Here is a 26,016-nt window from a genome sequence, read left to right on the forward strand (position 1 = left end):
ATGTGAAGGATAGCACCCTGGTAGGGTGACTGAAATCTCAGAGCCTTGCTAGTGCCTCTGGAGAGGTACCACTGAGGATGCTGCTGCTGCCCCTCCTAGACCTCATCATCAGTGGGCTGGAGCCCACGTTGCTAGGAAACTAGTGTTCCTTGGCAGATCTAAAATGATACATTTTTTATCATACTTTTCTCTATTTTTCTTACTTTTTAAAAAGATTTATTTATTTATTTATTATGCATACACTGTTCTGCCCACATATATGCCTACACACCAGAAGAGGGCGCCAGATCTCATTACAGATGGCTGTGAGCCACCATGTGGTTGCTTGGACTTGAACTCAGGACCTCTGGAAGAGCAGCCAGTGCTCTTAACCTCTGAGCCAGCTCTCCAGCCCCTGTAACTGTGTTATTGATCTTAGTCACCATGATCTGCTTCATCCCCGCTCTTGGGGGAGAGGAGCCTTCAGTTTTTCCCTCTGTGGATGCCTGGTGTCTCAGGTAGTTTACACTAGCATATAAAATAGACGCGAAGCATACAGTTGGCAGAAGATAGGCAGTCTTTGCCTGGCAGCAGCTGTGTGTCTGGCAGCTTCAGTGTGTGTGACCCTGGGAACCCTCTTATCTGGGCTCCGGTTCCAGCATTCTCGTTGGTCCCACATCTTTGGTCTAAGTATGCAACCCCTGGGGCTGCGATTTTCTCTACATTAAACAGAAAGACAGGCTGTCTCATGATCCAAACCAAATGAAGTCATCTATAATACATATATTCTGATTTCTCTTCAGACCTTATAAACCTTTACCTTTCTCTAGGAACTTCTATGCAGAGGCACAATTCTGGGTCTTAGTCCAATTTGGGGGCCTTGGGACAACAGATGTAATTTTGAAATAGACCCAGAAGGTATTTAATAATGCAATTCATGGAACAGAGTTCAATAAACATGATAACTATTTTATGTATTATTGCTGCTACTTTAAAAATGCCTAGTGCAGCTCATGAAATGACAGTCACACTGGGCTAGAGCAGTCATTAACTGGCAAACATTTTAATGATTTTTTTATTGTTGCTTAGAACTACAAGTACATAAAATTCACTGTTCATATTTTCAGGAATCTTTAAACACGTTACTCAAACAACTTGAAAAAGAAAAGAGGAGTCTCGAAAGTCAAGTGAAAGACTACGCACTTAAACTTGAGCAGGAATCCAAGGTTGGTTTAGCTCCCTATGAAGCAATGTTCTTCAAGCTGTCATTTATTTCTAGTATTTCCTATTAACCTACTTGACAATCATGAAGTTTTTACAACACTATTTCATGTGATATAAAAAGTAAGAGGGGGTTGGGGATTTAGCTCAATGGTAGAACGCTTGCCTAGCAAGTGCAAGGCCCTGGGTTCGGTCCTCAGCCCTGGAAAAAAAAAAGTAAGAGACTTGGTAATGACCCGCTTAGAGTGGCAATCCCTCTCTCATGCAGGATTTACCTGTTATCTTTTAATAGGCGTACCACAAGACCAACAATGAGCGCCGTACGTACATCACAGAAATGTCTCAGGTAACTCCTTTTACTGCAAATTCTAAAAGTTTCCTCTGGCTGTAAATCATTTTACTTTTCCATTCTTATTTGTTTGGCAGAGAAAAAAAAATGTTGGGATTAAGGAAGAAAACAGCCTGGGTTTTTAAATAAGGAAAATGGAAAGGAAAAGACAACTTTTATAAAGAGGTGAAATGGTCTCCTCGGATAAAAGATAAATTTGTGTAGTTTGATTGTAATAATCATGGTGATGAAGATTAAACTGGTAATCTTCCAGTGTCATAAAATTCCAGTCATGTCACTTCCTAACTGTCGGTGGTGGGTCTGAGCTACAGAGCCCAGCTATCAGTGGGAAGTGATCGATACGTTGTATGCCTGACTCTTGAAAGCGTCCATCTGACTTTGTTTCATCTGTGACATTGGTGTTACTACAGAGGTCATGCTTTACATCACCAGTGCTGTGACTTCAGTTTCCTCATGATTTAAAAGGTTGTCTTCATCCTAATGCTTTATAACATCTACCACATCATGCAGCACATATATAGACATCTTTATAATTAATGCTGATATACATGTATATTTAACTTACATTAACTTTATTTTGCTATTCGTTTTAAGATTAGGACATGAATTCACTTTTCAGTAAATATTGTCCAAATAGAAGTATCCAGACATCAGATAGATGTGTGAATCCCAGGAGAATATTCTAGATTGGAAAGAGACGTTTAGAAATCATTGGCACACAGATAGTAATTGAAGACATGGGAAGAATGAGATACAGTAGGGACCACTTGTAAGGCAAAAGAAAAGACAGTTCAGGTCCTAGTTCTGAAGAGCATCAGTGGTGGAGGGAGCCAGAAGGAGAGTGTAGCTAGGCAGGCAGGGAGACAGGGGACCTATGGACATAAGATCAATCTGCTACAGTGATACAGAGCTTAGAGAATGATCTATGAAATAATTCAGAGGAGGAGCTAGGTGTGGGGATTGGAGCCCCAAAGGGCAAATGTGGGAGGGAGTTAAGAATGAAAATTAGGGTTACTGTGACAAAGGGATGCTTGGGGCTTAGTGTCAACAAAGTAAGCAGGAAATGAAACAAGACGGTCAGTCCCTGTCATCTCCCGTCTTACAATAACAATCAACGCCGACTTCCTGGTCCTGGGCAGTGGCTGGGAAGCAAGGCTTGTACCTGCAGCCCGACTCCCTCCTGCCTGTTCTCTAACTCCTCACTCCGCTCGGGACACACTTTCTCACTGGAGCCTGTTCCGCTCCATCTCAAGGTCTCTTGTGAACACTAGCTTCTCTAGGAGGCCTTGATGTGATGGAAAGACCACAGACTGTGAAGCCAGACAGACTCTGGATTTGAATCCAGCTCTTCATTTACTTTCTTTGTTACTTCTTAAAATTATGAGTATCTGAATGTGTGGAAGAGTGTGTGTGAGTGTGTGTGAGTGTGTGAGTGTGTGTGTGTGTGTATGTGTGTGTATGTGAGTGAATGTGTGAGTGTGTGTGTGTGTGTGTGTGAGTGTGTATAAGTATGTGTATATGTGTGAGTGAGTGTATGTGTCAATGTGTGTGAGAGTGTATGTATCAGTGTGTGAGTAAAAGTGTGTGTGAATGTGTGTGTGAGTGAGAGTGTATGTATCAGTGTGTGAGTAAGTGTGTAAATGTGTGTGTGAGTGAGTGTGTGAATGTGTATGAGTGTGTGTGTGTGTGTGTGTGTGTGTGTGTGTGTGTGTGTGTGTGTGCGTGCATGTGGGCCAGAGCAGGCTACATTGCTCTCTGCCTCGTCGCCCTGAGACAGTCTTCCAGTGAGCTGGAAGCTCACCATTTCAGTTAGGTTGACTGCCTAGAAGCTCTTGGGATCTGCCCGACTCCTCCTTCCAGCTAGAACTTCAGGAGGGCAGAGCCGTGCCTGGCTTTTGGCTTGGATGTTGGAGATTCGAACTGAAGTCCTCATGCTTGCAATCTCTGAGCCCTTAGCTCCTGAGACATCTCCCCAGCCCCTCCTTGCTGTGTGACCTTTCTAGACCCTAACTTCTTTCCTTCCCTTGAGGAAGAACCTGGTACCCTCGGCCTCCCAGTCTGATGGAGTGTGTAGAGAGCTGTGTGTGTGAAGAGTAGAGTGATGTGTAGGACACATCGGAGGCTCTGAACTCCAGCAACTGGAGGATGCCACCTCCCTGCCCCTTCCTGAGCGTTGGAGGCTCTTGCTCTGTGATGGACATTCTACTTGGGTCTCTTACAGCTAACACATGCGTTTGCTTTCTCAACAGTACGTCCCTGCAGAGGTCAGCCAGAGTGCCTGGCTCTTCTTGTTGTTTACTACAAAGACTATCAAACCGTCAGAGTTCGGGAGCATTTATACAACTGATGATAAAAAGCCCATGAGTAGGAAAACGTCCATTCATGTAAAACACCCTTGATTTTGTCTAAGGTGAAAAGTGAAAGTCTTTTGCCCCTGAAACATCCATTTCCCTTTATTTCTCTCAAAAAACAAAAACAACAACAAAAAACCCACTTAGGCTGACTAATCTTCCTCAGAGTGCAGACTCATTGAATGTACAATCAAAGCCAGCAGCTTTCCAGGAAGGCGTTAATCCTGTCCCCAGTATAAATGTTAATGAGGATTTCACTCTAGAGTGAATTGTTAATCTTTATCATCAAAGGTGGATCCGGCCAGGCGCAGACTGCAGTGCCTGGGAAGGGTAATGGGTGAGTTTTGTTCTTCCCACACCGAGTGCATAAATAATTGATCCTGTGGGAGCTGTGTTTCCCAGTCTGCTGTGGGACCGTCTGTAGTACTCATCTGTAGTGCTCGTCCGGACTGTCTCATTCTCCATCCACTGTGTTTGTGCCTGATTCAGTCTCTGCTTTCCTTTCCTCCCACTCCTGTGGTCTCTATCGGATGAATTTAGAAGATAAAGAGAGTGGTGCAGAGAACAGGCGTGGCTTATTGCTGAGTAAATGCACTCTCAAGCGGTGTGAGCAGACAATGGCCAAAGAGACCCCGGGCCTGACCTACACGATAGGCAGCCATTAGACTATTTTCTAAAATCCCCAGAACAAGCAGCTTTTCCTGAGGGGTTTTTTTCTGTCCAGGTGATTGACAGGCCTGTTTGGATCTTTGTTTAGAGGAGGCAGTAAAGGTGTGTCGTTGTTCTTTACCAGAAAGCCTCCTGCGATAGAGTCACCCTGTAAAGGTTCAGGACGCCTTCAGCCAGGTTGAGAAGTTCTCCATTCATGGCCCTCCAGGCAAGGCAGCTCAGGTGTCAGGCTCCTTCCCAGGTCACAGATGTGTCCTTTTTCTAGCCGGTAATTGAAGTCTGCTTTAGTTCTGGGTTTAAAGTTGTTGACTGTGAGGGAGGGTCGAATCCCTGTGTCTTCCAAGCCTGCTTATATCTAACCTGTAACTTAACAACCGAGGTGGGCGTGTTTGACAGACATCGACTCCCCCACCACAGGTCTTCTCACTTATATACTGTGTTAGAGACCCTATCATAAGGACTCACAGACACAAGGAATTATTACAGAGTGCAGCAGGACTGACTTTTCAGAGTTATGAGACCTGAGAGATTTGTTTTGGTGTTTGTTCCGAATAACATAGACTTTTAGCAAAGGACGTGAGAGTGGTCAATAGAGACCCAGGTCTGTAGGACTGTCCAGAAATTCTACATTCTCTTTTATTTTATATGTGTGTGTGTGTTGTGTGTATGTCACATCTGTGCTCATGTGTGGTGTATGCATACCGAAGAGTGGATGAGCACTCATGGAAGCCAGAGGACACCAGGTGTCCCCCTCTCCACCTTATCATGGCAGTGAGCTGAACCTGTTAGGCTGGTGGCTGTGACACAGATCTTCACGGACAGTGTTGGGTGGGTTCCCTACTGTTGACATGATGTCCTGGGTGCCACTCCTGGCCCCTCAGATGCTCTTGTCTTTGGTTTATGTCACTGAGCTTCTTCTCTCCAGTATTGCCCTTGATGGATGGACTCATTCATTCAAGGCTTCAGTGGCCATCTGGAAGTCAATCAGCCTTCAATGTTCTCAAATTGCCTGAGGCAGCCATTTGCGTATCCTGGGAAAAATGACAAAATTGATGTAATGAACACACTATCTCATCTTTTTGCTTTCCCGCTATATCATGTTCCTGGCCTTTTCTGCTTTGCTGGCAGGCTACCTGTTTTATGTATGTTTAATGTCTACTGTAGAAATGCCTAGTGGTCTACACACATGAGTGAATGGCTACCCTAGTTTCTTCTGTATTTAAATTAAAAGTCACATGGACTGTGGGGCCCAGAGAGGGTTTGTACAGAAACTTAAAACGTTGATCCTTTTAGAAAATGGCTGAACTTCCTGCCGCTCTTAGCACCTTCTACACATGCTACGAGACATTTGTGAAAGGAATTGATGGAAAATTGACACTTTGAATCCAGAAATCAGTTGGGAAGTAAGAAAATAATATGTTGTTTTTGTATTTCAGGTTTCTGGCTTAAATCAGGTTTCTAAAAGACAACAGATGGATCCGCTGCCTAGAATGAAAGACAGTCTGGTGAAAACGTACGTCTAGGTAGACCTCCCCTTGCTAGCTAATTATACTCGCCCGCGAACGGCACTCACGCAACAGGTGTCCTTTATATTTTGGAAGCTGGGGTTCTGGATGGTATAGCAATGTATAAAAATGCACATGGTAAGAGACTCCAGAGAAGCTCACACTCCAGATTTGAGATTTGAGCTCCCAGAAGCACTGTTAGTTTCCAAACTAGGTGACATGTTAAACGAAAGCAGCATGGAACCCATGGGAGAGTAAAACCTTCACCACTAACATGTTATAGACAAAATTGCTGTCTGCCTTGACCTTTTCAGAGGGCAAACATATTTGTTGCTATGGACATAGTACAGTTTAAACTACATATCCCATGTAAATGAAGCCACTTTATGATGAAGAACAAAGGAGCTTTTAGGTATTTCTGAGGCTGTATATGCTTCTGAACTTTCCAGATCCTGTAGAAAACACAGAGCCACCAGATGCTTGTCTTACAACCTTATCTCTGTGTGGGGGAACATATTGATATAGAACACTGAAAAATTAACTCAAGATGTGAGTTAGTTACAAATCAATCCTGTCCAGCCACGGCTAAGACAGGAGGTACCCAAGGGATACGTAACACGATGGGTTTCTTTGGTAAAGATTAATGATGTAGTCAATTTTGCCCAATTCTCAGCTAGATGGGTCGAAGTACATTTTTCATTAATAATCATTACTTATTTAAATTACAATTAATTTTCTTTACACATTTTCATCATGGAATCATAGTGTACCTTAAATATTAAAATTTGACAAAGGACCTCCATGGAAAAAGAATCAAACCACTATGTCTGAGATTCCCAAGACCATCTTGGTGGTAAAGGACTCAGTGGTAGGTTCTAGAACTCAGGATGTATTTGTACTTGAGCTAGGATATGTCACAGAGAAAAGACACAATTGAAATCCACGAGGGAAAAAGCTCCTAGAGTAAAGACTGAGAACTAGGCACCAAGTTGTGACATTCTGTCTAAGCAGAACCCCACTGACACACTTAGTCCCTCCAAGAAGGAGCTACCCAGGCAAGTTGACAGCACACAAGGCTTTTATTTCCTGGAGAGGCTCACCATTGCACAGCATCCAAGGTTGCTGCTGGCCAGCATCAGTCATCTACCTAACTCTTACTGACATTCCAGACTCCAAGGAGATAAGCAGGTGTCATCTACAGTGTAGGTACGGGGGCATTGTTCCACCTAGGGCAAGGCTTTACTAGGAGAGAGGACTGCCACTAGGTGCCTCATGGGCAAACCTTGTTGAGGACAGCAATTCCCAGCTGCTACCTCAGCTGTTCTCTGCACAGCCACCTTACAGAACTACCTTTTATTTTTATCTTTACTCTAATCCAAATCTCTTTGTAACAGTTACTACTACTACTCTGAAATTTTCTTTGATACTGAAGAGGTACTTGGAAAATTATACTAGGCCTTATTCTCACTACATTGATGTGCATATCCATAAACATGCCCAGACGTTGACTCTGAGGACAGTTTGGATTTTCACTGAATACTCTTGAGGTTGGCTATGTCAGAGAGTAAACTCTGAAGTCACGTCATACTGAGCCTGAAGTCATGTGCTACTGAAGCCATCGTACTGAGGGGCGTGCTTCCTGACAGATCTCAGATCTCTACAGGTTTGCCTGAAGGATGCCCAAGGAGATCACCAAGGTGCCCATCCCCACCTGCCTCCTTGTGGAGCAGTGGTTGTACACCATGCCTCCATCTGCTTGTTTGGGCCTCTGAGCCATAGGTCTGAGCTGAGCCTGAGGTGCTGATGTAGGAGGTGGATGCCTTGGGCTGGGAACTCTCACTCATTCAGTCACCTCACAACCTTCTGAGCTGCTCGTTCCCACCCGGATCCATTCTGCCTGTGATGAATCTGAATGGTGGAGAGATTATCCACTGTAGACCGCTGCTTAATAATCTTTGAACAGATTACTGAGCTGATGAGTGGTCAAGCACCCGGACCATTAAGGCCTTCCTTTGCTGTCTGAAACTATCAGCAACCTTGGACCTCACCCAACAGGAACTTCTCTATCTTCCTGAGTAGATATTTGAATACATGTATGTAGTTGGGACTGCCTTAAAATATTGTCTTCTGACCACGGAATGCGATAGCCTTTGTTGATTACTCAAACTCATATAACTAGCGCTGGAGCTGAGCACCTCACAGCAGAGTTGACCCCAAGTGGCCTATGAATTTAGGAGGAGGTGTCCACACCATCTCTCACCTACAGAGGACAGGGGTGATGGTGAGGCAGAGCCAGAACACTAAAGTGGGAGCTGCTGGAGTGTGGATTTAGATGGCTGCTTGGGAATGGTGTTTAGTATCCACTTCTATAGCTGTCCATATACCTAGTCTGTCTGTCAACAATTCTACTTCCAAACACAGTGGTGTATTTACACCAGGAGTCCTGTACATGGATGTCATAGCAGCTTCATCCATGATAGTCAAAGGTAGAAAAATCCTAAAATGTTCGTCAATAGAGAATGGATATTTGTTATGTCTATGCATATATACTATATAAGTAATAGTAATAAAATACCATTTACACAACATTTGGATAATTCTCATAGTGTTCTGTAAAGGAATATGTAGATGTGCTTCCATTCACATAAAGTTCAACGAGGTAGAAGTAAGCTGGCGTGGGAACACAGGAGGGTCTTTACAAATGGGGCTGAGAACTAGGAAGTCCAGGAGCACCTTCCAGTAGGATGACAGTATTTCATCTATAAGCTTGGGGAGCAGTTGTTGGAATGTGAAGTTCAGATACTTCCTGGGTCTTTGAGCTTATAGTTTGCATACTTTTGTACATGCCATGTTTTGGATGATATTTTAAACTCAAGTGCTACGGCTTTTACGTTTGCTCTGGTTCACCTTCTCTTATGTGCTCGTCAACTTGCATCTGTAACACAGAGGTTGAGGTAATTCACTTATTTTTTTTTTAAAGTTAACTTAGCCTTAGTTTGAAAGGTTCTGGTCTCGGATTGGTCGCTCTCACTGTGCTGTGCCTGCGTCTGGCAGCACACTATGGTTGGTGGTGCTAGGCAGACCATAAGGCAGAGAGGAAGGGTCTGGCTCCCACTGCTGCCTTCAAAGTCATGTTCCCAGTGACCGACCGCAAGACTTCCCACCAGACCCAGACTCCTACAGATCCCCACAGCCTCCCTCCCACTAGTACAGCCAGGGCTCATGCTTAACACACTGACCTTTGGTCACAGGCAACATCTGTATTAGCAGTACCAATGTTTCAACGCTGGCTTAAGATACTGCTTGACACTCAGAATAAATCAGAGTACCAGAAGAGACCCAGTGAAGAGAAATTCTATTTAAAACATCAATCAAAAAGTGATTCTGCCCAGTTGAATATCACCAATTACATCCCGACTTTGTGAAATGGTGGCTGTAAACGAAGAAGATGTTTCCATCTTGCTGAAAGATCTATGTCAAAGATCCTTGCACATACTGTTTATAAAGGATTGCTAACATGGTTAAGGGAAATACTCTTTAGAAATAGATTTGGAAGTTACTCCCAACATTTTACAAAGCTGGTAGGTAGCTTTGGACTGTAGTCCATGGAATATATCAACTGCGAAAACCGGACTTGGCCAGTAAGGAACCCAAATGGTGACGGGCACCACAGCAACGACTCAGCCAAGAACCAACTGTGGCATTTCTTTTTCTGTGTGATGCAGCCTCCTCTTCGCTTTGCTGATCAAAGTTTTATATAGTGATCAAAGGCCCTCAGGGAAGACAGAGCAGTCCTCCACTCTCCAGAATAAAAGCATCTGTGGGACATTAATTGTGGGTCATTGAGGGACAGGTTGTTTGGGGGACTTGTTTTTAAGACAAGAAGCAGATATAGGAAATATAGCCAATGTCTGCAACCTTAATACAATAATCAACAAACTGTGACAGCATTAAGAAGTTCTAATGGACTCTAGAAGATTCTGGAATGCAGATTCTAGAATATAGAACTGATGTAGAATATTTATAATAGTAAATAAAAGTATAGTGTAAAATAATTTGGTAGGGTTATGGATAATTTGTATTTATTCATTTTTGGTATTTTCTATGAATTGTGAAGTTTTGTATCATCTTAATGAGAGTAAAAATCCCATGATAAGCTAGCTTGTGGAAGTATCCAACTCAAAATAACAGTATATTCAGTATTATTCTTTTAATAAAGCAAGAAGCATGATGGTTAATGAAATTTTGCACTGACTGGCTTTGGAGCAGACAGAAAATCAATTTTCCTTTACCACTTACACAATGTGGCTTTATAAGAGTAGTTAGTAACTTTCAGACTCAGTTTACCTCCTTGTAAAATGAAGGTGAAACCTATCTATGCTGGATAGTTGATAGGAGAATTAGAAGATTTTGAAAAACTCCTAACTTGATAAATATTCTCAAATTTCATTCCTTTCCAGTGTGTAGTACATTAGTAACTACAAAGTGCAAGCAGAATAAGAAAGCATCCGTTTGTAAAGAGAGAAATATAAGTATAAACAACAATTTGAGCATGCAGATAACAACCATGTAACACTGTCATGCTAGAATCAGTTATGTAGTACCCACATATAAAATGGTTTCTAAACCTTGTTGAGCACAGCTGAACGCCATTGTAACCTGTTAATCCCACATACATATTTGCATATGACTGAAGCAGTCTGCAGTCACACACAGCAAAGCTGAGTGGTTTTTAGTGTACTCTCCCGGTTGAGTAACCATTGCCACTGATTCTAGAACGCTCTCCCCTAACAACTCCCAAAGAGGTGTCATACCTATTAGTAGTCAGTTCTCACCCTCTAGCTCTTGGGCGTCACTAATCTTTCTATTCCTGTGGGGGTTTCCTATTATTATGTCACTTGAGAATGTGCAAGGTGTGGCAAGATGATCCAGCTTTTGTCCTCAAGATAATCCATATTGAGCACTGCCAGATTTATCATGGTGATTAGCTAGCATCCCAGATTTTTATAGATCATTGGCTATCCAATCATCAGTTGATGTGGGTTTGACTTATCTATACATTCGTGATAATGTGAACAATATTGCTATGGATACTCCTGACAGAGTTTTATATGTGCTCTTTATTTATTTGAATACAAAGTAACAGGCTTCCTTGTGGCATTATCCCATATACTTAGGTTTGAGTCGTCCCTCCAGTACCATCCATTCCTCTCTCTCTGCATCCGCTGTGGTAGTCTTCTAACCTCAGGATGCCCCTTTCCACTTTCATACCCTCCCACTCCTCTCCCTTAAAACCACTTCCCCTTGAAGGGCCTCTCCTTGGTTTCTTGGCATCCACACTATTTCTAGGTAAACACACATAAAAATTAGAAGCTGAGATCCGTACATGAGACGAAGCACATGGCACTTGTCTTCTGGTCCTGCGTTACCTCGTTTAATATATTTCCATTTCCCCTAAGTTTCATTTTCATGGATGATTACATTTTCATTGTGTATATGTGCCACATTTCCACCACTCTTCTGTTGATGGACATCTAGTCTGGCTCTGGGCAACAGGGAACAGGGCTATGGGCATATCTCTGTCATCGGGTTAGAGTTCTTTGGTTATGTATCAGAAGCAGCACAGCGGATGTGGGTGGTAACTCTATTTTTAGTCTTTAGAGAAACAACCACACCATTCTCCAAAGTGGCTGTACCACTTGATACCTCTGCCAACGAGGACTAGGGTTCGCCTTTCCCCACATCCCCATCAACGAATGTTGCCATTAGTTTTTCTGCTGAAAGCCATTGGATGAGATGGAATCGCAAAGTCATTTTGTTCGTATTTCTCTGATGGATAAAGATGTGGGATACCTTTTCAAATTTTTATTCACCATTTTTCTTCTTTTGAGAACCACCTGTTCAGTTCACTGGCCCGTTTCTTGACTGGCAGTTTTGGGGCTTGGGAGGTTAATATTTGCATTCCTTTGTATATTCCAGCTATTAATGCCCTGTCTGAAATAAAACTGGCCAGGACTTTCTCCCTTCTGTGGTTCTCTTTGCTCCTCTGGTTGTCTCCTTGCTGTGCAGAAGCCTTTTAATTTCCTTTAAATTCACTGCTGGGTTGCTTTGCAGAAAATTAGCGCTGATTGCTGTGTCTTGAAGTGTTGCCCCCCGCCACCCCCTTGGTGTTGATTTTTAAGTATGTTTCAGCATTTCATGATTTAAACTGAGTTTTTACTGACAGCTTTGCTGTCCCTCTTTCATCTGAGCTTTATTTATGGTGTCTGTATTTTTGGTTATCTTTTCTGTTTCATCAAAACTGGTCATTTTATATAATATCAAGTACCTATTCTGAATCTCAGAGTCTCTCTCTTCCCCAGGGCTGAAGGCTACTGTCATGGGGTGACTTTCTAAACTTCATTCTGTGAAGTTGGTGCTCTTTCTCATGAGTGGTCACTTCATACTCTGCTGGGTTCGCTAAGTGGTTACCTTAGGATTAACATAAAAATTTAAAGTGCCGGGAATCAATAACGCTCTTGCTTCCCGGTGGACTCAGCATGTGTGTTTGGACCGGCTCCCCATACTCAGCCAGGAAAACCACTGCTCAGCCATCACCTTCATTTCTGTGTTTACAGCACCACAAATTTAGCCAGAGGTGAGAATGTAGGGCCTTGTCAAGTCTTTCCCAAGAACACACATGAGTCTAGGTACATATAGTTGCCCATGAGTATGGTGTTCCAGATCCCAAGACACGTGCTGGAGTTTATTAGTACCCACCCCAGCCTTTGAACTTTCCTGGTTGGCTTAGTTTTTAAATAGCAGTAGCTATGAGATTAATGATGGCTTCAATTTGTTCCAGCAAATTCTCCAAGAGAAGTGTTGATGCTGGACCATGTCCAGAGAAGGGCAAAGAAGAGCTTTGCAGTCAGGGGTTGGCATCTCCTGTAGTATGTGTTGGCTCCTGGGTTTACCATAGCTATGGCCTGTTGGTTTTCTTGGAGGTAAGGGGCAGGCATGGGGCCAGGGGAAATTAAATTCTGCACAACTCAGTGCTCTCACCAAGTCCCCAACTTTCTTTGTTTTGTAAATTCATGAGATTTGCTATGAATGTTTGATGTCTAGACTTTCAAGGCACTTGCTTTGAGCCATTTTTGCCAACTTCTCTTTACTTTTATGGGGGAGAGAAAAGTTTCCCTGCTTAGAAGGAAAATGGCAGGTCTTTACTTGGTCGTTTTTTGCTGAGACCACTCTCTTAGATCTGAAAAGTGCTGGAGCTGGAGCAGCATCTGCTATCTCCAAGAAGAATACAAAGAAGTCGCCTTCACAAAACTGCATAGGTCAGTCAGAGAAGAGTCCATGGGATCGAAGAACAGAAATCCGAGTATTGGTATTGGTTTATTGTCCCTATTCTATTTCTTGGCCCCTCCATGTTCTTACCTTTAATTCAGATTGAAAGGTAAGTAGCAGATTGGTCCCCCTCCCCTTTCTCCAGACAGAGCCTTCTACGGTGGGTACCTGATGGGCTGCTTCTGGAGTCTCAGCCTTGAGTGCCTGCATTTGCAGTGGTTGCCCCATTCTGCGTGAGATGATGACACATGGCTGCCTAAGGCTGTAGGCAGAACGTGTCAATGAAGACTTCCCTGCTCCAGCCTGGAGGAGATGGGTCAGCCATACGTGGCATAAGCTGTTGGTTGTTTTGTTGTTGTTGTTGTTGCAGACAGTGGTGACAGAAAAATTGTGATCAATGCTTATTTTATTTCAGTGGAAGATACAATCCCGTTAATCAGAAGATAACGAATGCCAAGAAAGGACCAGTAAAAAAGATATCAAGATCAAACCATCTTCCAAAACTCAACCCGTGATTCCAGAGCTGGGCAGACTTCTATTTTTCCATCTTTTGTTCATCCAGAATCTTCACTTTAGGTTGATGTTCAACATATTTCGCAGGGGGAAGAAATAGATAAGGAAGAGCAGCTTCTCTGGCTCTTTCAAAAATCGATTCGTCTGTCTGCATAAAAGTCACGTGTCTCGGGTGACTCTAAATGTCCGATCCCTGTGCTTGTGGTTCTTACTGTGTCCTAGGAGGCAGCCCGAAGGCTGACATCATCCCGACACTCTAAGCAGGGCGTTTCTGGTCTGCCCTCATTGCACTGATAACTGTGTGTTTGGTTTCTAAGTTGGCCATTAGCTACAATCTTATATGGGAAAAAAACTCTCTTTGTGATTTTAGGTTGCATCGTGCCCACTCAGCTCGGCTTGTTAAAATCAAGGTCACACGATCACAGATCACATGCACATGAAAGGCTGACTGAGGTGCTGCCAATAACTTCAGTCAGGCATTGTGCTGTTCTCAGGCCCCACTCCGCTGGTAACCTCGAGGGCTGGGGGCAAATTTTATCACCTCATGTAAAATTTCCCACATCTATGAAGCGACTATGGTATATTGTATCATTTACAAGATTTCTTGCCTTTCTAGAAAGCTTATTCAGTCACAGGGGCCTGCCACTGAGTATGTGGCATTAAAGTCGTCTTGTGATGTTTATTAACTCACAACAGTTCTTTGAATCAAAATTTTCAAGAGTTTGGAATACTGGAGACTAGCAGTAACCAGAACAAGAATAAGAGAAGAGTCATTGTTTTAAGACCCACAAACTTCAATGAATTCCGTTCATAGTTAGGGAGTTTTGTGACTTCGATGGTTTTTGTAACTGTAATCTAGGCCAGGAAAATTCATATAACTTACATGCCCATTTTAATAAGATAAATTATTGGAATTTAAATTTCCTGTGAATATTTTAAAAAGTGATGCTTTGACCTGTATCTGACAAGAGGTATCATTTGTTTCTTTCTATATGTTATGTGTCTCTTAGAACTGAAGGACTTTTGTCTGTGCGTCCATGCATAGATGTATGTGTGATATGTGCATGCATGTGCAGATGATTGGATTGCTGCTGTGATCATGAACTCACAGCATCTGTGGCTGCCTGCACAAAACCTGCACAAGATCAAGCCAGCCGACATTCCGGCTCCGATGGGGAAGGGGCCCAGGGGCCCCACCCCAGCTGAGGAGCTAGTGAAGGTGGGAGCTGCCAGGGAAGGGAGAGTCTGTTTCTGCTAAGGGTGTGGTCCCTGGTAGGCTCACAATTCTCCAGTAGATGGCTCCACATCCATGCATTTATGGGCAGCACTAACTAGCTTCAATGGAATATATACATATATTATATTGTTAATTACATATTAACTAAATTATAAATTAATTAGATATTTATTATATTTGTATGTGTATATATAAATACTTATGTGTATGTATATATATATATTTAAAGGTATGCAGTTGGGAGGGAGTTATGGGGAGATCTGGGAGGAAGTGGGGTGTGTATGATATAAATACATTGTATGCATGTATGGAATTTTCAAAGAATAAACTGTATTAATAAAATGGAATATAGGCATAATAGTGACTTCAATGTACTTATTTTCTCTTCCTTTATTCTCTTATTTCTAAGTTTGTTTCTAGGGACCAATTTTTCTCCTGGCTTTGGGTATCATTTTCTGCTTCTTATATCTATATAATTTTTATCGGACTGGGCATTAGTAATCTCACACTGTGGATTATAATGTTTTTATGAACATTTAAATTGCTTACAGTTCTGCTTAATCTTTCAGACTTCCGTTGGAGTGAGCAAATTTCCCCATGAGCTAGGTTCCTAAGACTAGCTAGCCAGAGGTCCTAGTAAAGATACCCTGAGTGACATACAATGACACTGCCTGGCCCCAGCTTGGATGCTCCGAGGCTTGTAGGCATTCTGCTCCACTGCTTTGCGATCTGTGCCCTGGTGTCCAGGGGGGAGCTCAGGGTAACCTGTGCAGATTTGGGGTTCTGTTCTTGCACAAGTCTTTGTGTTCTGAACATCAGCCTTCTTCTCCAGCTCCTGCCTCCCCAATTGTGGGAAGTGGCCCTCAGCATGGGACCTCCTTCTCTGGGGACTGTGCTGTGCTATGCTGTGGGGGAGGAAGTAAGCGGCAGTAGATCTTACTTCACTTCTCAAGGATCACACTCTTGGGCCTGCAAACAACTGTCTCATCTGTTTTCATCTGCCCCTCTGTTTAGTCACAGTGAATAGATAAATTTGGCTCTGTCACTCCTCCAAAGCAGAATTAAAGAACTCACCCACTCGATACTAAAATATTTTTTAAAGCCAAGAAAATGTATTAAAATCCAACATTTTGCTTCTCAATCATTATATTTCTTTGGGTTAGCACCTGGATAAAATGGGGCGCGTGGCTTCGTCTTGTCCTCCTTGCCAGGGAAGTGAGTCCTGTTTCTGAAGAGGAAAAGAGTATTTGGGGATCAAACTGCAGGGCTGCAGCCCAGATTGCTTTACTCCATGAAACACACATGAAGATCATGTCTCGCAGGTGGGAAGCACTGTTTACCAGTGGGTAGGTCATATATACTGGGTCTATGTATGTGTTGGAAACACTGTTCAGGAGCACACAGCTGTGTTTAGGGACAGAGGTGAGGAATTGTGTGTGACCCTCTATCAAGCAGATACACCCTTTTGGTTCTTCTTCCCGGTGGCCATTGTGGGTTTCTTTTGTCTCTGAGGCAGGGTCTTGTTATACAGCTTAGGGGAGTGGCTGATCTTGGTTGTCAACGGGACACACCTAGGAAGAGGGCACCGCAGTTGAACAGTCTCCATCAGATCGGCCTGTGGGAGTGTCTGCAGGGCATTTTCTGGCTAGCTAATTTATGGAAGGGGGCCTAGTCCACCATGGATGCGGCCACTCCTGGGCGGGTGGTCCTGGATTGTAAACAGGGTAACTGAGCCAGCCGACAGGCCACATCCTTGCATGGTCTCAGCTTCAAGCTCCAGCTCCGTCTTCTCTCACAGACAGCCTGTGAAATGGAAATGTAAACCAACTAAATGCTCCCCTCTCCTAAACTGCTTTCTGGAAGTGTTGCATCAGAGCAACAGAAAAGCAAGCTAGAACTGCTAGGCTGGAAACTGTCATCCTCCTGCCTCAGCCTCTCAAGTATTGATGCTACAGACATGTATCACCATGCACAGCTAGACCAATAAACTAAGCATAAAACATGTATGTCATGTCTAGGACTGGCCCGCAAAAACATCCAAGACTTTTCTCCTTGGCTGTGCCTCCTTCCCATCCTCATCTCTTTTTAAGCTCTTTGGATGTATTAGAGACACAGCCGTGGTTTTAATGGGCTTATTTTCTATTTCCTTTATCTAGTCTGTTTCTGTGACTGATTTTTCTCCTGGTCTCTGATCTCATTTTCTGCCTACTATATAATTTTTATTGGATGCTCTGCATTGGTGTAATTTTACATTGTTGTTGAGCATTTTTTGAGCTTCATTCTTGTAAGCATTTAAATTACATTTTTTTTTTTAATATGAATGCTGGGGACCAACCCAGATCCTCAGTCAGGCAAGCTCCTTACTGACTAAGCCATCTCCCCAGCCCCCTGCTACTTTACAGATAGAATTGCATTATCCCAAAACATATGAAGTTGTACTACAGTGATTTAAAAAGGGGGTCTAGAGGCACCTCATGACACCCATGTTCATTCAGAGAATGAGCCTTGGAAGCTGTGTGTCCCCAAAGGATGGTATAACCACTTCAAATGTGAGCTGGAAGACTGGGAAAGAAGAAACAAATACAGCCTTTCCTCCCTGAGTTGCTTCTGGTCTGTGTTATATATCACAGCAACAGGAAGTCAAACTAGAACACCTAGGCTAGCCTTAAACTGGCCATCCTGCTTCAGCTTCTGAAGTGCTGGCACTACACATTCCCAAGAAGCAGATCTCAAAGCCCTGATGTTCAGTAGTCCCATAACATGGAAGACTTTCAGGTCCCCGAATCATTGAATACAGCAGATTTGTTCTGCTCACTCCGCTAATCCTCATTTGATTGTTATGTGAATAAAGCGTCTATCCTTGTATGTGTTCTGTGTTTGTCCACCAATATTTGACTTTTACTTACCAAAGCAATTAACCTATTCTCATTCATATTGCACCAAGCAATATTTCTAATAAATCTTAGAGGCATTGGGTATTTTAGTAGCTAACAGTATCCACTAAAATCTTCACAATCACACAAATGAATCAGGCCATCTATGGATAGTAGTGTTCTTTGGCCAGAGGTTTCTTAACTAGCACTTAAAATTGAATCCAACTCTAATTTCAAGTCTCTTGACCATAACTAGGATGATGTTTTTTTAACTAGACAGAATCTCTTTGTGTTTCCATTAATACCTGCATAGTATATTGCTTTCTTAATCCTTGCTACAAATGCTTTACATGGTGGTCCACTGCTAGTTGGGTCCCAACAGCTGTAATGTACGGTCCATGTCTGAATGGGAAATATGTCCAGAACAATTTCACTTGGGATAGGAATATACAGCTTCACTGGTCCATGGTCTTTATGGAACCCAGTGGGTAGGCCCAGTGAAGACCACCTTCCCAGGGAATTGCTAGGCTCCCTGATTAAGTTCAGACTACTTTCTGAGAGGAACACTCCTGTTTACGTTTTCTTAGCCTCTGCTTCACTCTATTTCTCTTCCCAGTTATCCTGCTCGCATTTGAAGTGGGTGCCAAGGACTATGCTGCCCTTCGGGGGCACACAACTTCTAGGGCTCAGCATCTGAACAAACGTGGATGTCCAGAGGTGACTTTAGAAATCACTTTAAAAATCACTGTTTCCAGGTTTACAGTTTTGGGGATAATATAATTCCACCCATATAGTAGCAGAAGGCTGAGGAAAGGGCTCAGTTGGCGAAGTGCTTGCCTGACTGAGGACCCAAGTCTGATGCCCAGCATCCACATAAAAAGCTGCTATGATGGTGGGTCTTGTGATCTCAGCACTGAGGGAGGTAGGAGGCTCCCTGGAGTTCACTGCTCAGAGAGTCTAACCAAGTTTTGAGCTCCAGGTTCAATGAGAGACCCTGTCTCAAAAAATACGATAGTGATTGAAGACGACACACAATACGACAATACTACAAGATGACAACCAATACATACCCATACACACACACATGCACACCCACATCACAGACAGTAAAGGAGGAAGAGTGAATTCTATGTATAATAGTCATAATTTCCAAGCATGATTTGTTTCTTTGGTCCGTTCCTCCTCCTCCCCCATGAAAGCCACCAAACATACATTTTAAAAAATCTTTCTGGGAGTAAAGTTGACAGTCATGGCTGAGCTCTGCCACAGTTTGGGTCCCAGCAGCCTTTGTGGTGTTCAAAACACTTCTCAGTTTCATCTTTGCTTTGGGGACCCTAGTGGTTATTAAACTTTTCAATACTTTCACACCCTTCCCAGTCCTAAATTTCTAGGTTTTCCTTGAAAATGGATTCTTTGCACCCAAACTCACTTTGCCTTTACTTTTTTGGTTTGTTTTTTTGAGACAGGGTTTTTCTGGGTAGCCTTGACTGTCCTGGAACTCACTTTGTAGACCAGGCTGACTGTCTTTACTTTTAAAGGCAACCGATAACACCCCACATTTACTAATATTTTCCCCAACATCTTTTCTGGGGTCTACACATCTGCTGAGTACTTAGTGCTCTGTGAAAACAGGAGTCTTCAGGCTTCAAACCTCCGTGTCTTTCTGGTGTCCCCCTCCCCCGAGGTGCTGAGTTAATGCCACTTGCTTCAGTGTTCTGTGGATGCAGGAGCTAATTTCAGGTGTCAGAAGTGCCACACAAAAGGTTTTCTCTCTTATACAATGATCCCGTCTGGCTTCATCAATAAAAGAAGCAAAAATAAATAATTATAGAAAGACTTCATAACTGGAGAATGTGGAAAGGAGAGACAGCTAAGAGTTCAAATCATTGGCAGTGTCAGAATATTGATATGTACCCATATCTTTATACTTTATATTACACACACACACACACACACACACACACACACACACACACACACACACTTACTCGGGAATTATGAAAGTCTCATAATAAATATGAAAAGTTAATCCAGTAGACTTTTCTCTCCTGTCACTATATATTCAACTAGTCACAAGATGTCCCCTTTCCTACTTTGCCTTATCCCCAACATTCACCGACAAGAAATTTCTCCGTTTAAGATTGCTTGAATTTTTGATGACAAAAATTCCTGCTGGCTTAGGCCAGCTGTCACTGCGGCTAAGGGAAAACAGATCCCTTTGTAACTGTTTTCTCGGCGGCGGCATCGCCACAGAGGCTCGGAGGAATCTGCTGACTCTTAAGGGTTCAGTGGCATGGTTTTGCCCGGGAGTGGGGGACACTCTGGATTCCCTGTGACACAGCCTGGGCCACAGTTGTACTGTCACTTCCATTTAGCTCTGTACTCTCTTACAAGGCTCTGAGGTTAGAGATGAGGTAGATTTACTAGAACCAATTCCTGCTTTTGAAAGTTAGTATATTAGTTGATGGGAAAGCTGTCCAGACCAATTACAGTCTACTGCTGGGCATAATCAGTTTCTATGTGATCTTTTCTGCTGCCTAAGGGAAATACTTCTTAACCTATGGGGGGTGTATGTATTTGTTATCAACTTACTAGTTACTGGGATATGAAGGCTAGTAAAACAGTCTCTGGCCTATGATGCTAAAATAGTTGTGATGGTCGAACAGAGGCAGAAGAGGGTTCCTGCTGACTTGCTCTAACAAAACACCACAGACCAGCTTAGGAAAAACAGAATTTTATTTCTACCAGTTCTGGAAGATGCCAAGTCCAAAATCAGTGTGCTGGAAGATTCAGTGGACTGGGGATGGTCTGAGTCCAGATATATAGATGGTACCTTCTCATTGTGTGCTCACTGGGTGGAAAAGCCGAGGGACCCCCTCAGGCCGCTTTTTCATAAGGGCACTAATATAATTAACAAGGGCTACATCCTCATGACACAATGACCCCTCATAGATCTTAATACTATCATCTCAAAATCAGAATTTCAGCAGATTAATTTTAAGGGAGACATGGATTATCTGCAGGGAATTAGGAATACCTTGCAATTTTTCTTATTTTCCCAGATTAGCTGCAAAAGAAAGTAGCTGCATGCTGTGCGGGAGAGCCAAGCGGGACAAACGAAAACGCTCATGGCTAAGCATCATGAACTTAGACCACACAGCTGTTAGAACCACACTTCCGGGTTAGGAACTGAGCACACAGGAGGAAGGAAGCACACAAGCAAGAGAGCATCTGGCCTCTCAGATTCAGGGAAAGTGACACAGGAAAATTCAGGCAGAAGTGAGAATGGCTGGTACATGAGCTGCTAGCTGGGGAGGCACAGAGGAAATGTCCAGTACAGTTCCCAAGTCAATGAACTGGCCCACAGAGGTTTGATGGAAGATGTTGTCTTCAAGAAGAGGTGGGGACTTCTCTGGGCTTCTTATGGTTCACCCATGGCACCAAAGAAATCCCTTGGCCTCGTCATGCGGAATCTTGGAAGAGAGACTAATTTGGGGAGAATGACTGATTTGGCTGACTTGATTAAACCCTGAGTTTTGAAAGCCTGAAGGGGGGATGAGAGTATGGGTTCTACTGTTTATAAGTTTATAAGCAGAGAGGCTCCTGCACATTTTAAGTTAGAAAGGACAAGATTAAAACTGTCCTTTTCCTCTCTGGATGACCTTATCCATGTGATGATAGCACCGTCACTTTGATAATAAACTCATTTTGGTTATGCAATTTTTTTCTTTTCTAACAAATCTTATCTTTTGTGTCTCACTACATAGTGGGTGGCATTACGAAATAGAATAGATCATGGACTCATATCTTTAAAGACACGAAAGTCCACTGGTGCCAATCAATTTGCCCTTTTCTTAAAATATATTTATTTTTATATGTATGTGTGTGTGTGTGTGTGTGTGTGTGTGTGTGTGTGTGTGTGTGTGTGTGAGAGAGAGAGAGAGAGAGAGAGAGAGAGAGAGAGGTGGAGAGATGTGCCTGTGATTGCACGAATGTGTGTGTGTGTGTGTGTGTGTGTGTGTGTGTGTGTGTGTGTGTGCATGTAGGAATCCTGGAAAGCCAGAAGAAAGCATTAGATTCCCTGGGACTAGAGTTACAGATGGTCATGAGCTGCCATGTGGGTTCTGGGAACTAAACATGAGTCCTCTGTAAGAACAGCTAGTGCTCTTAACTGCTAAGCCATCTTTCCAGCCCCTATAATGTGTTCTTTGATTCAAATAGTGTAATGCCTGCTATGAATCAGGAATTTTTCTAGCTCTTTATTCTAGACATTGAGAGAGGACATAAAAAATGTGCTATTTACATTAGGGTAAATGATGCACAGAAAATAGAGGAAGGGGCTCCATTCTGATTGGGAGGGGTCACCACAGCAGAGCACTGTCTGCAGCAAAGTGGAAAAATCTGGACAGAAAATGAGAGGAACAAAGGACCAACAAGAAGGCATCATGACCGGAGACTGAGAGGTAGGAACAGCAAGCATCAGAAAAGAGAGAGGACCTTGTTGGGTATGGGAGGGGTCCTGGGCATTCCCACTGGAGGTTTAAGACAAGGTGTTCACTTTGTTTACACTCTGGCTTCTGGGTTCTGGCTAGTCTTCTGTGAGTTGCCGGAAGAGACTGGAGGAGACAAGAGCTGAAGCAGAAATTTGAACACCGTTTATAATTCTACAATGGAACTTGACAGTTAATGGAGTTCTGGTAGTCATGCGTACTGCAAAGGTGGTATAAGATTGTTCATATATATAACCTAATATATATGTTTATACATTTATACATGTTAGTGTCTTATGTGGGAAGGGTTTTAAGTAAAATGACTAAAATTGGTGAATTCTCTGGCTTTCAACTTTTGTGGTTATAGTCTTATGAAAACACTCTCCTCAGTCCCATTATCTTCGAAAGGAGGCAGCTTTGAAAATAAGCCAGCTGATCAACAGCCTTAGACACACAGTATGTCCTAGTCACTAGGACATACCAACATAGACTCCCAAACTGTAGATTTCCAAACTGAGAAAGCTTAGTTCTTTTGTTTTGTTTTTCTTTAACACAAGAGTTCATTCAAACAAACCTTTTATTCTATATGCAATTATGAAAAATAAATAACGAGCCGGGCCTGGTGGCATAGACCTGCAATAGTAGCTATGCATCAGGAGGATCACAGGTTCTAGGCCAGCCTGGGCAACTTAGTAAGACCCCCCCCCCACCTCAAAATGAAAAGTAAGTATGAGGGCTGAGGCAGAGCTCAGTAGTATAGTACTTACCTAGTGTGCACAAGGCCTCAGGTCCAATCTCCAGAATTAAGAAGGAAAGAAAAAAATACAATAATAGTTTAGTTAGGAGAATCATGTAAAACTCACAAGCCTAGCCATCTTGTAGGATAGACTGAATTGGTAATTTTAGGTGCATTTATCAATTTATAAATTTATTGATAAATTTATAATTTATCAATGTAGAATTAGTGTTATAATAGTTTTCAGATTAATTTCTTTTTAATCGCAAATTTATTATTTTTTTATTTAAAATTTTTTTTATTCATTTTACATACCAACCACAGATCCATCCCCCTCTCATCCTCCTCCAGCTCCCCACCCCCAGCCTCCCCCCCACCCCCATCCCCTCCTCCAAAAGGGTAAGGCCTACCATGGGGAATCAGAAAGCTAGGTACATTCACTTGAGGCAGGACCAAGCCCCTCCCTGCTGCATCAAGGCTGCACAAGGTGTCTTGCCATAGGTAATGGGCTCCAAAAAGCCAGCTCATGAACCAGGGATGGATCCTGGAAGAGTAATGAAAAGCTATCTTGATAGAGGGAGACATCTTAGGGATAGGGAGAAGCCTGGTGCAGGGAAATTCACAGGAATCCACGAGGACGACCCCAGCTTAGACTGCTAGCAATAGTGGTGAGGGTGCCTGAACTAGTCTACCCCAGTAATCAGATTGGTGACTACCCTAACTGTCACCATAGAGCCTTCATCCAGTGACTGATGGAAGCAGATTGCCAAATGTCAAGCAGAGGAGAGGCCTATCCAACAAATCCCCTTCAGGGAGATCCCTGTAAAACTGTAGATATCTGCCCACTTAAAAACTGAGCTTTCTTTTGAGGTGCTAAAAATGAAAATACCTAGGTTGATTCTTCTCAGTTTTAGACTTCCATATTCTAGATACAAAATAACAACAAACAACAACAAAAACTATCCCCCCCCCCCATGACTTTTTCTTGTATTAGCTGAAGGTCATTTTTTATTCAAACTAAATACGTCTGTGCTGGCCACTGTGGCCTCATAGTGGCTGTTCCTCACCACTGGAATAAAGGAAAGTTGGTTACTGCTCAAGACAAATGTTCCAAGTGGCTTCAGTTCACACTATACCCCGGTGTCTGGGTATGACTTCCACCTTGCCCCTGATGAAAGAGTTCATCCGATTCAGACAGTTACTTATTCCCAGGCCCTGATGAGGTAGAAGGTGGGATTCGGGCTTATTAAAATGCATCCATGTACAGATTTCACTCTGTGTAATCAGAGGATTGATTTCAGGCCCCCTGTAGATACTAAGATCTGTTAGTACTCAGGTCCTTTATATAAAATGCTGTTGATTTTGCATATAAACAACATTTTAAAGTATCCTTTAAATCAGCTCTAAATTGCTTTTTGCAGGTAGAACACAGCTAATCTGAAACTCTGAACTCTGGAAAACGTTAAACTTCTTTGCTGACAGTGATGTCGCATGACCCTTCCTTTCCATATCCAGCTACATACGGGGAGCTGTGCCTGGTGCAAAATTATTTTTAAAGCCTGTATAAAATCACCTTTGGGTTCTGTGTATAAGGTGCTTATAAACATAATTGAACATCATGTGTAAGGGCTGAGTCTCTGTACTGTGTTGCCTAGACTGAATCTCATGTTTGGATTCAGGTCTCACATCCAAGATGCCTCTTTTTCTATGTGAAAACATTCCTGCATTTGTTAAAGGTTTCAGGCCTGAAGGCTTTAGATAATGGACACTCACCCTGTAAAATCCAATATGGTGCAGACAGTGGCTAATATTATATTGTTCAGGGAATAAGGAAGGGGTCTGCACTTGTTTAGTAATGATGCAGTTTTCTCTCTCCTCTCTGTTTGTTTGAGACAGGGTCTCTATGAGTCCTGGCTATCCTGGAATTCACTGGATAGACCAGGCTGGCTTCAAAAGATCTTTCTCCTTCTGCCTCCCCAGTGTTGGGATTAAAGGTGGGTGCCCCACACCTGGCCAGTTTCTCTAATAGTTTCAGCCCACAGTTGGTAGAATCATGGATGAAGGGGGCTCCCCAAGACAATTTATCATACCTCTTTTCATCCAAATAGCAGAGAGGCACAGGACTCTTTCTGTGTACTCTGATGACCTAAACCAGACCCCCAGAGCAGAATGCAACAGTAGCGCCGGGCACCCTGAGGGTTTGCTGGGAGAGAGACCACCTGCAGTGGTGGGTGTCAAAAAGCTCCTCCGTGTTGTGTTCAAGCCAGACGTGTCACCAAAATCAGGTTTCTAAGCACTAGAAAAGCCTAGACACAGTAACAAGAGAAGGACCTTGTCGCAATAGCTTTCTGGAAAATGCTGAACCAGGCAGGGCTTGCCAGCAGCCACCAGAAACTTCTTCACTGCCTCAGTTTCTCAGCTGAGGAAATGGGGCCAACGTGTTCAATCGCAGTACAAAAAAACAGAGCGACTCCCAAATCCGTAATTAAAGAAACCGCCCTAAGAGCGCTGTCCATAAAAGCACAGGCATCCGGCAACCACATTTTACGGGACAAGCGCAGGCATCTGTAGGACGCAAAGCCCGCTGGCCCACCTCAGGCGTCCCAGCACAGCCTCTCTCTGCCCATGCGTAGTGGAGCCTTGCAAGGCAGCCTGAGGCGTGAGTGGCGGGCCTGGGGTGTCCACGTCACTCTGCCCAGCGCTCCCCCAGCCCCGGGCGGGCGCTCTCTGCGCCACGCTCCGCCCCCCGCAGCGCTAGGAGCCC

General features: G+C 43.2%; 1 protein-coding gene across 3 annotated transcripts in view; it reads left to right on the plus strand.

Moving 5' to 3' along the window:
- Positions 1–14,104, plus strand: part of Ccdc169 (coiled-coil domain containing 169) — a 30,477-nt gene extending 16,373 nt beyond the window's left edge. For 2 of the 3 annotated variants that reach the window (XM_006977554.4, XM_076574099.1), the window contains exons 5-8: positions 1,107–1,205; positions 1,493–1,546; positions 6,006–6,082; positions 13,819–14,104. In XM_006977554.4, the coding sequence (XP_006977616.1) occupies positions 1,107–1,205; positions 1,493–1,546; positions 6,006–6,082; positions 13,819–13,918 (330 nt within the window). In that variant the 3' untranslated portion in view covers positions 13,919–14,104. Of the gene's footprint in view, positions 1–1,106; positions 1,206–1,492; positions 1,547–6,005; positions 6,093–13,818 lie in introns of all 3 variants that reach the window. The other variant, XM_042279066.2, reaches the window with a different exon arrangement.
- The last annotated feature ends 11,912 nt before the right edge of the window (positions 14,105–26,016 follow it).

Source organism: Peromyscus maniculatus, chromosome 6 (assembly GCF_049852395.1).
Source record: "Peromyscus maniculatus bairdii isolate BWxNUB_F1_BW_parent chromosome 6, HU_Pman_BW_mat_3.1, whole genome shotgun sequence".
In the NCBI taxonomy this organism is placed as follows: Eukaryota; Metazoa; Chordata; class Mammalia; order Rodentia; family Cricetidae; genus Peromyscus; species Peromyscus maniculatus.